The sequence below is a fragment of the Amblyomma americanum genome, chromosome 9, assembly GCF_052857255.1.
Source record: "Amblyomma americanum isolate KBUSLIRL-KWMA chromosome 9, ASM5285725v1, whole genome shotgun sequence".
Lineage (NCBI taxonomy): Eukaryota > Metazoa > Arthropoda > Arachnida > Ixodida > Ixodidae > Amblyomma > Amblyomma americanum.
The window spans coordinates 12,988,628-13,000,153 of NC_135505.1; the positions used below are offsets into that span (position 1 = coordinate 12,988,628).

Consider the following 11,526-nt stretch of genomic DNA (forward strand, 5'->3'; position numbering starts at 1 on the left):
GTGTGTGTGTGTGTGTGTGTGTGTGTGTGTGTGTGTGTGTGTGTGTGTGTGTGTGTGTGTGTGTGTGTGTGTGTGTGTGTGTGTGTGTGTGTGTGTGTGTGTGTGTGTGTGTGTGTGTGTGTGTGTGTGTGTGTGTGTGTGTGTGTGTGTGTGTGTGTGTGTGTGTGTGTGTGTGTGTGTGTGTGTGTGTGTGTGTGTGTGTGTGTGTGTGTGTGTGTGTGTGTGTGTGTTTCTCCATCCCGTCCTGTACTATTCTGCGCAAAGTTTTTAACTAATTAAATGGGAAGCGCCGCAAGGACAAGACTTCAAAGAACTTCAGCGTAATTTACAGTCCCCTCCGATACTCGCACATTCTGATGAAAACGCCGATACTGAAGTTCATAGAGACGCAAGCAGCGCGAGCCTAGGCGCCGTCCTCATTCAAAAAAGCGACGGGCTGGAAAAAGTCATCGCATAGGCTGCTAACCGCTCCTTTTCCAAGGCCGAGGCTAACTATTCAGCAACTGCGAAGGAGTGCCTTGCCATCATCTAGGCTACGTCTAAATTCCGCCCCTACCTGTACGGACAACCGTTCAAGGTGGTCAGCGATCCCCACACGCTGTGCTGGCTTACCAATTTCCAGGACCCCTCTGACCGCTTCGCTTGAAGGAGTCCTCGCCTCCAAGAGTTTGACGTCACCGTCGTTTGCAAGTCCGGACGCAAGCACTCTGACGTTGACTGCCTCTCACGAGCCCCTGTAGATGCACCACCATCAGACGACGGTGAGGACGCCTTCCTGGGACCCATCAGCACCAGCTCTTTGCACAACAGCAACGCATGTACCCCAACCTAAAACGCCTAATCGAGTAAGTGGAAGGAAAGGTTTCTTCACTCCCCGCCTCATCCAAGCGAGAACTGTTTTCCTTCTATGTCCAGAATGATGTCCTCGTGAAGAACTTCGCAGCGAACAAACCAGCCTAGCTCCTTGTTGTACCTGCTTGTCTCCGCGAAGAAGTTCTACAGACTTCATATGACAAGCTGACAGCTGGACATCTCGGGTTGTCTCGCACCCTCCGCCGCATTCGAGACAAGTAATACTGGCCCCGACTGCCTGCCGATGTCGCACATTATGTGAAAACCTGCCGAGATTGTCAGCGACGAAAGACCCCTCCCACCTGACCACCAGGATTTCTGAACCTCACTGAACCCCCCTCAAAGCTATTTCATCAGATTGACATGGTTGGCCCTTTCCCAAAGTCAACGTCTGGAAATCAATGGATCATCATAGCGACTGACTACTTGGCCCGCTACGCCGAGGCAAAAGACCTACCGAAGGGGAACAACAGCAAAAGTCATCTCGCCATATTTTTTCTGAACCGCATTCTTCTGCGACACGGCGCCCCCGATGTGCTCATCACGGACAGAGGAACAGCATTCACGGGTGGAACTAGCGCAAACCATCCTGCGCTACAACCACCGGAGGACAACTGCCTACCATCCACAGACCAACGGAATGATCGAGCGCCTGTATAAAATTATCGCCGATATGCTCGCCATGTATGTCGATGCCGAACACAAGACCTGGGACGTCATCCTGCCTTACGTCGTCTTCGCCTACAACACCGCAATGCAGGAGGCCACCCAGATGACGCCTTTTAGGCTCGTCCATGGCAGGGAGGCCACGACCACGCTAGACGCCATGCTGCCCAACGTTACCGAAGAAGAGAACGTCGACGTCGCCATCTACCTCCCACGCGCAGAAGAAGCCCGAAGACTTACCCGATTAAGGATCAAAGACCAGCAGCCGATCGACGCCAGACGCTACAACCTATGAGGACGCAACGCGGAATACAAGCCAAGAGACCAAGTGTGGGTCTGAACGCCTATCCACCGCCGTGGATTGAGTGAAAAACTTTTGCACCACTATTTCGGCCCGTACAAGGTTCTTCGTCGGATAGGTGAACTGGATTATGAAGTAATCCCTGACGCAATGACTGCATCCCAGCGACGCCGCGTACGACCAGAAGTTATCCATGTCGTCCGTCTAAAGCCATATTATGCGCATTAAAGGACGCTGTGTTTCCACACTCTGTGTTTATTTTCACACGATCTGTTTTGTTTGTTGCTAGTCGCCTTGTTTGTTTTAATGCATCGTGTGGATGCTTCTTTGAGAGGGGCTTAATGCGAATCTTTGCAGTGTTTGTTCATTCTTCAATGCTGCCGGCACGCCGCTTTATCGCTTTTCTGGCAACACAAGACGCGACTAGATTTATCTCGATTGATCGCAGCCAGGCAGCGCTGATTCTACTTTGTTTCAGAATGTTCTAGCTAATTTGCAACGCTTTATCTCGAAAGTTCGCTATCATCTTTAAGTTGTGCACGGCCGACAGCGGCGGGCATCCTGTTCGACGACCGCCGAGCACGCGAGTTGCTACGCCACCGCCGAGTGATTCTGTCCATTGTCGGCGCAAGTAAGCCCAAATAAAGAGATTTGTTGAAGTATCATTGTCGCTGTCGTTCTGCTCCCCGGACTGCAGTAACCACTTCGTGACAATATTATATGTCCAAGCATTTTGCAACAAGTCCTAGTAAGGGACATGGGACGATAATTACTTGGGGATGCTTTGCTGCTGGATTTGTAGAGTGGAACCACCTTTCAGATTTTCCACTCATTAAGTTGCGTAGTAGGTAGCGTTTATTGGTAAAGTGATTTCTGGAAAAGTTCGGTTAGGATAATCAAAGAATAAGTTTAAGTGCTTTTTAAGAACTTGAACTTAATGAAGTCATAACCTGGAGCGGAATAAACACTGAGTCCACCAATACGCTTATCGACACCAAGACTAGCAACAGCTATAGGTGGCATGGAAACATAGTTGAAGTGGTGAGTTGTAGGTATATGTACATCAGGCATGGCTGTAAAGTTGAAAGTTAATGTTTGATTTAGAATTGAGGCGCAAATGTCGAAAGAAATGAGGTCGTCTGATGGGTCAGATAAGGCGATGCTATCATCGGTGGGAGGACTAATGACCCGTCATAATTTTTTTCATATTCATGGTTAACATGAAGGGCAGAACATATGAGTGGAAGTGCTTTTTAGTGTCTTTAAGCGCCTGAACATACGTGTTGGAAGCCACCGTATACGAAGCCCATCACTCACCAGTTGGCGGAAGCTTTGCGATGCGTTAGAGGCGTTTCTTTTTGTTAGATAAACGCTTAATGTGGGTATTGTACCAGGGAGCGTTTGAATGGGTCGTAACAGTGCGTTGAGGAATGTATTGTTCAGTGCTTTGGGAGACTTTAGCTGTGAACATGCTGCGGTTAGTTTGAACACTGTGGTTATCAAAGCTATCAAGGAACTCATGGATAAAAAAGAGAGTTCAGTATTTATCGCCTGAAAATTTGCTTTGTTGTAGTTCCGTATATTTTTTCTTTTTATTATTATTCGGAGGGGCTAGGATAATGTCAAACTGCATTATCAAGTGGTCGCTGATGCCCGGCAGGTATGCAACTGGTGAGGCATGTCAGTTCGATTTGTAAAAATTAAATCTAGTGTATCCGCTGCGCTCTCCGTTATTCTAATTGCTTGTGTGTGCAACTCCACTGGTGAGAATACTGAGCACACATCTAAAAATTTGCGACCTTGAGACGAGAATGGCGACATTAAAGGGGAGCCGGTATTCTATGTTGTGTTCGAAAAATTCAAATGGCCAGATAAGAATAGTGGCGATGAAGGAAAGCGTGTTGCGACGATATTAATAGCATCGTAAAGTTCATCACTAAAAGTAGGTGACAAGGAACGTTGTCGGTAGCATACACCTATTACTAATCTCAGGTGATTAAGAGTGAGCGCAGACCATAATATTTCTAGATTAGTCTCGACATGTATACATGATGATGGGATATCATTGGAAATAGCGAGAAGCACTCCGCCGCCTCTCTGCGTGCCCTGATCACAGCGGAAGAACACAAAACTATGAGCATCGAAAAAGATATTGTCACGTAGTGGTGACGGCAGTCGAAGGAACGATGAAGACGGACAAAAGGTCTTCTAAAAGAAAACTGTTTATTGGGCTGACTTGCGCCCACAATGGACTCAATCACTCGGCGGCGGCGAAGCGAGAAGCGTGCTCGGCGGTCGTAGAACAGAATGCCCGCCGCTGTCGGCCGTGCTCAACTTAAAGCTGATAGCAAACTTTCGAGAGGAAGCGTGCAAAGTTACTAGAACATTCCGGAACAACGTAGAATCAGCTCTGCCTGACTGCGATCAATCGAGATAAATCTAGTCGCGTCTTGCGTCGCAAACAAAGCGATAAACTGGTGTGGCGGCAGATTCGAAGAAAGAACAAACTCTGCAAATATTCGCGGCAATATCAATGTCGCGAACATGTGCAATGAGCGAAGGTTCTATTAACGCAATGATTTTAGCGGAACACATGACGATACAGCTGATAATAGAGTTACACTTGTTAAGAACGCTTCTGATGTTAGCAAAAAAGACCGATACTGAAGCTGTGGGTGCCTGACCACTACCCGTCTCGCATGCCTAGGATTTGCTACCCGAGCTAGCCGCAGAGGCTGAAGTGGCATGTGCGCTACGTGTATCAGTGTTAATACGGTGCCTACGTTTGAATCGTGCATGTAAAATTTCTTGTTCATAAGTAATTTGTTGTAGCGCATTTTGTGGGTGGGGGAATCAGGTTGCTTTTCGCAGAATCAAGAAGCTTTTTTCGTGCCAGATGTGTTGCGACAGAATGATCCTCAGTAAGTGTGACTTCTCAAATTTCGAAACGACCGAACGGCATTTGTCAGGACAGAAGGATCCTAAACGGGGCTCGCGTTGAATATCATGGGGCGAAAGGGAGTCGGTAACAATAGAAGTTAGTTTTCCCTCAGTGTCCGGCCAGATTTCATCGGCACCTGGAATGTCGTAGAAAAATAGGTTGTTACACCGCGATCTGTCGTCAAACTCATCCTGCCGTGATTTTAATGACCCGACCTGCATGGAAAGCTAATCTGAGTTAGAATGCTTGAAATTTCCTCATTGAGTTCTTCTATTTTGTAGCGATTGCAACATTACGGTAGCACGTGGTGCGGACCAGCTACCGGCGGCGCGGCGCCGTTGCTGGTAGCGTAGTCCGGCACGTGGTTGGTCACGTGACCAAGTTCCACTCGGCAAGCTGTAGCTTTCGCGGAACTCCAGGTTTAACCAGAGCTAAACCACCGCCAATTTTTTTTCCAGTTTTCCTCCAGCATCTAAAAACGGTTCAAAATTGAAGTGATTTTTGTTTCAATGGCTTTCTGCCTGCTTTGATAACCTTAACGTCAGCTGATAGTTCGGTCTGAACTTTAGAACTTTACAGAAAACGAGTGTGAACGTCCTTTAGCAACTGAAATATAACTTTCATCTGTCATCTGTTCCGCGTGATAACAGGGTAAAGATCCAATGTCTAGGAGCGAATCCAAGCGTTTGGTTGGAGGCCCAGGATAACGCTCCACATCATCCGCACGCAACAGCAAAAGGGTCAGGGAAGAATAGTCACAGAATACTTCGCACAACAATTATGGACACGGGAACGGTACTAAGCAGACGTTATTACTTTTCTTAGCATAACGGAAGGGCAGTACACACCTGCATAGCAAAAGAGGTGCGGTTCAGTGCCACGTTGCAAGTACTGTCGCCGTGTCCACTGACGCGGAAGTTGCCATGCTGGCCTCTTAAATACTTGGTTGAGCATGATGTTGCTGTCGATCCGAAAGGCGGTTTGCAGGCGAGTTTTACCGGGCCGGGTGCGTCCAGGGAGGGCGTGAAAGCAAGCTGCGAAGAAAGCACCTCGTCAGACGCGCAGGCGTGATAGAATCCACTGTTGGTGGTGTCGGAGGATGGCATATCAGGCTGCACGGAGTGGCCGATAGCCACGGCAGAAAAAATGCAAGCAGTGCCTGCATAGCGAAAGGGAAGCGGTTCAGTGCCAGATTGAGAGTACTATCGCAGAGTCCACTCCGTGTCCAGGACAAACTGGGCAATGCTTCAATGATAGGGCGAGATAGCACAGAACGCAGGTGAAGGCTGGATATGGTAGCCACATGGCGACAGATCGCAGCACCTGCAAATGTTATCCTGCTTTCAACTGAACCAGATTCATCGCTCGGTCGAAAGATACGCTAGAAAGAGAAATAATAGAGGCATACCTGATTAAGCAGCGGAGCCCCGTGTGCGTCAGTAAGGCGTGTGTGTTGTTAAGAGACGCAGAGATCTCAATTTTGCGCAGTTCTCTGCCAGTTTTTTTTATCTGCTTCTCATTTCCATGTCATCTGTGTTTTGTATATTGTTGCGCCTCTCCTGGGGTTATAAGCGGTTCCTTCTAGATAATAAATTCAGTTGGTAGTTGGCGCCTGTCCTGTGTTTTTCGTGTTCCTGTCCCAGTTTTCTCGCACCATTTTGTAATATTTACGATGTTTATTCACCAACTAGCGCAAACTGAAGACTTGCTCAGGAAAGTCTTCCGGCATCACATGCTCTAGTTCCCGAAGAGTAAAGAACGCTTGTGTTTTGAAAGTCCGAAGCTTCTGGCGGCACTCCAGAACAGAGAGTCCTCGGCGTTAAGCCCTCCCGTTTGTAAGTGAGGTTGAAGTCCAGGTGCGTCTTGAACGCAGCTACCTTTGAAGTCACCGAGATGAATCGACGTATCTTCGTAACGACGTCTTCTCCATGCGTACTCCGGTAGTTAACATAACCAATGGCTCGACGAAAATTCATCTGGAAAGGCATTGTACGTATTAAAGGAAAATAACGCTGCTCACGTTTCGTCCACGTTTGTATCCAAGCTGCATGGCACCTCGCTGAGGGAAGACGACATCATGGTTTCGCTCGACGTCACGTTGCTCTTCACTAGCGTACCAGTGGATTTAGCAGTTGCTACGTGTGGAAAAGCCCCGGAAGCTGACACTGGCCTCCCTGGCCGAACACCCATCGACGTCCAGAACTTTGCCAGCTGCGGAGGTTTCGCCTTGACAACACTTATTTTTCTTATGGCGGCAGTTTCTATCATCAGGGACAAGGCATGGCAATGGTAGCGTTAATATCCATTACAACGGCCAATTTAGTTATGGCAGCCTTGGAAGAAAAGTTACTAACCACCTTCAATCCTGCACCGAACGTCTTCTACCCCTACGTAGACGACTGCTTCTGCGTTTTGAAGAAGCAAGACGTCTCGCGCTTCCTTGACACCCTAAACTCCCAGAATACGCATATACAGCTCACCCTGAAACTTGTGAAAGACAGCTCATTACCAGTCTTCCAAATACTGTTTCGCAGGGGCGAGGGCGCCCTCACCTTTTCGTCTACAGAAAGCCTACGCACACAGGTCGTTACCTGAATTTCATGTCTTGTAATCAGGCGGCCACAAGACGTCAGTGGTATCATATGTAATAACACGAGCTTCAAGCATCTGCTAAAATGACAATTATAACGGCTACCCTAGTAACATTGGCAGTAACATTGAGAAGAGGATATTAAAGCCGCAAACACACAGCTACAATACATTCCAGGCACCTGTAGCCATTTATTACGTGCAGGGAGTCATCGAGGCACTAGCGTGCTTTTTTTTTTTCATAATACGACATGCGAATTGCCCATATCCCGACCAGCAAGCTCCGTAACCAGCTTCTGAACGTGAAAGACATACTGCCGATTGAAGCGTTTCCAGCCTTCGTCTACCAAACGCATGTGCTGATTGCCACCAGGTTTACATTGACGAAAGGGGAAAGTTGTCAAGACCACTTAACGACCACAAATGTGACGTAAGAAGTAATACTCACGCAGCGAACGCCATTGCCGACCGAGCACGTGCTGCTCGCATGATTCACTGGGACCACACCACTGTCGTCACGAAGGAAAAAAAGGTGCCATCCGGCGGCTGCTGGAATCTCTAATCAATAAATCGACACCAGCCACGATGAAACGGATGCAAGGAACTATGCCACCCATCTACGCACGCTCGTTACGCCATGTGTTACGTAAATAAGTCGCGACAATTTCTTGTCCCAGCCGCCGCGGAGGCTGAGTGGTTATGGCGCTCGGCTGCTGGCCCGAAAGACGCGGGTTCGATCTCGGCCGCGGCGGTCGAATTTCGATGGAGGCGAAATTCTTGGGGCCCGTGTACTGGGCGATGTCAATGCACGTTAAAGAACCCCAGGTGGTCGAAATTTCCGGATCCCTTCACTACGGTGTCCCTCATAGCCCGAGTCGGTTTGGGACGTTAAACCCCATAAACCAAACAGTTTGTGGTCCCTCTCAGTGATCGAGGAACCCGTACGAGGTTCCGAAACATCTTGAACTTCCTGACTTCACCAGTGACCGCGTTGTTTTCCTTTAATGCAATGCCTGGCCAGACGAATTTTCGTCGAATTATTGATTATGTGAACAAAATGATAAGTGTAACGTTAAGAGACCAGAAGTGGCCAGAGTGGGTGGGAGAACAAACGCTGGTCAATGACATCCTAGTCGAAATCAACAGGAAGAAATGGGCTTCGGCAGGGCATATAATGCGAAGCCTAGATAACCGCTGGCCCTTTAAGGTAACGGAATGGATTCCAAGAGAAGGCAAGCGTAGCTGTGGGTGGCAGAAAGTTATGTGGGCTGATGAAATTAAGAAGTTTGCAGGTATACGGTTACCGCAGCTGGCAAAGCAGAGGCTAAACAGAGCTAAGCAACAAGGACCAAGAACGAAGGGAACACAACTCAACGGCGCTGAATGTTGTGTTCCCTTCATTCTTGGTCATTGTTGCTTAGCGCTGTTTTAATATTATGGAGCATTTAAAACTCGCCTGATCGAACGTTCTTCCATGGGAGAGGCATTTACCATGCTGCAGGCGTAATGAGGCTAATGTTGATGATTCGCTGCCGTGCGAGTTCTCTGAGGTACTGGACAGTTACTACCAAAAAAGATTCTCAGGGCACTTCAGTCTATTGTAGTTGCAGCGCTTCGACACGCGGGCAGGAAACAGAAACAGAAAACACGACTGAACATGCGCTGTGTCTTCGTCTTTTCTGTTACATTCCCCTGTCCGTGTGTCTAGCATTGTCAATCGCAGTGAATCAGCACCAACTAGCCAGACAGGTCGTCCTATTCCAAGCACTTAAAAGGTCCCTGAAAAGGGTGTTTGAGATTAGCTATAAAATTCTCGCATTATGTAGAGTACAGGCCAACGAGCGTTCATGCCGCGCACAAGACTTCAAAAGCGAGCCCATAATTTACAATACAATTTTTAATACTCCCGCTTCCGCGATTAGCGGCGACCTCATGAGATCGTCATGAGAACCGGTCGGGGCAAAGTAGAGAATTCGCCGCTCCTTTCTTGGCTTGTACGGCGACGAACCCCGAAAAATGGCTCGCAAGTGTCTTAAAAAGCGCGCCTCTTTCACCGAAGTAGCGAACCCTGAATGTTTTGGATCGGCATCGAAACGCCAGTCTTCTAATTAATCTTTGGTAGAATGTCACTCTTTACTCTCTAATTCTGCTCCCGACCAGGCAGATCTCTGCCAAATTGTTCACGTTGTAATCATTGTAGATGCTGCCGACTGCACGCGGGTAAGGTGCCGCTACACCCCCTCTGCAGAAAGCAGCTCGCAGGTTTACGAGTCTTCATACTCCAGAATTGACAACTCCGTGTTGTAAACAACGTGATATCAAAAGGGCATAGCCTGGCTGACAAAATCGTACAGTTTCGCATCCTAGCCAGCTTCGCGTGTATCAAGTGTTCACCAACCGCCTTTCGTTTCGTAATTAGAGCCGCCTCTGTATGCGTCACGCCTAGTCGCTGCCTAAACTGGCATATTTCAATCAGAAAAGGGCTCCCAAGGGGCGCTATAAATAAAGAGAAATTGAAATGGCATACCAAGTCGCCCAAGCATAGATTCTAGCAAAAAAAAAAAGAAAAACATGCAGAACCAGGGCGCATAACGAGACTTGCCCGCAAACAAGATTAGGTATAAAATTTTCGCTCGCAAATCCTTGATGTCATGACAATTGGTCAAAGACATTGCCTGGAAGGCCTCTTTTGAGGTTTGTCGCCGTTTTTATGTGCAAAAACAGCACACGAGGGTGGCGCGGTGAGAACCCATCTTTTCATCTCGGTGATTGCCAATTTTATTTTTTAGATATAAACCAGCAACAGCAACTATGACCACAAGAGTAAGAACTCACTTGTGCAATGGCGAAATTTGCGTTCAGAGTCACTATGAGTAGCAACAGGACCGTCTAGCTGCTTTTGCGAACGTCACCTCTCACCCTTCAATCCAACTTTCGTTGTGAATTTCTAAGCAGTGAAGCAGACATGAAATAAAGAATTTCAGCTGAAATTCAGTTAAATATTGTCGCGAGGTGGCGACGATGCCGCGAATAAAAGAGACGTGCAGATTAACGAGGTACTGAAACAAAATCTTTATTGGGCGGACTTCCGCCTATAAATAAACTGAAGAACTCGGCGGTGGCGACAGCTACAAACGCTCTCGGCAGTCATCGAAGACGAGGAAGCTTCGAGATAGGGCTCTAAAAGCAACTATAACAACCCAGAACAATGTCGACATAGTCGCCCGCAGGAGCAATCTTTCTAGATAACGCTGGTCGCATCTCGCTTAACAAAGGGATATATCCGCGCGCAGACCGTTTTGAATATGAACAAACCAAGAGTACAAGAGTTTCGCGGCATTACTTTCCTGTTAAAGAAGCAACGGCAGAATGCCTTACGAAAAAGTAAAGTCAACAAAAGGCCAGGCAGTGTGGAAGCAACTATGAGAGCGCAAACAATATGAGCGCAAAAAGCTTTTCATCGCGTCCGCGGCTCCGAATCGGTGTCCACACCCATAAACTGTCACCGGGCTTCTGTTCCGTGTGGCAACGACGGAATACAGACCGGCCTGAAGCCAGAAAACGCGGTCAGGATCGTCACGGGTTAGACATATGAAGTGTCTAATGGGAGGTCTGGCCAAGGTGAGTCAAAGAACAATTCACACTTATCAGCTCGGACTAGGCGAAACCAGCATTGCTGTGAACCAATCCTGTAAGTAACCCCACCCTACCATTGTAAATGATCTTTAGCACAAAAGTTTCTAGCTTCGAAGTTTGTTTCAAACAAGACCATGGTTGCCGAGGAGGCGACAAAAAGGCAAAGTTGCCTGACGAAATGCCATACCATTTTTCTCATACGCTCAGGGCGTTGGGCAATTTTTACGGAGAATTCGTAAACTCATTCACACATAAGAATAGTAGACAGGAACCAAAGACATTCATAAGCACATATTCATATAACAGAGATGAGCACAAAAAGAAGCAGAAAACTAAAGCGCTTGTCTTGTGTGTTCGTCCCTTTCCGTATTTTGGTAGCGCTCACCAGTACCTTCAAGGATGCATTTCCAACTAGCCCCAGTTGTAGCTCTTTTGAAAGAATACTAACATGAAGAATCGATATGACTAATAGGCACTTAACATAAATACACAATATTTCAAACAGTACGGTGAGAAAAAAAAGCAATCGGCATGCTCAACC

General features: G+C 47.6%; 1 protein-coding gene across 1 annotated transcript in view; it reads right to left on the minus strand.

Moving 5' to 3' along the window:
- The window catches only part of LOC144105172 (uncharacterized), a 199,771-nt gene extending 193,890 nt beyond the window's left edge, over positions 1–5,881 (minus strand). Inside the window, exon 1 of the mRNA XM_077638329.1 lies at positions 5,609–5,881. Coding sequence (XP_077494455.1) covers positions 5,609–5,866 — 258 coding nt within the window. The 5' untranslated portion in view covers positions 5,867–5,881. The remainder of the gene's footprint in view (positions 1–5,608) is intronic.
- Between the last annotated feature and the right edge of the window lie 5,645 nt (positions 5,882–11,526).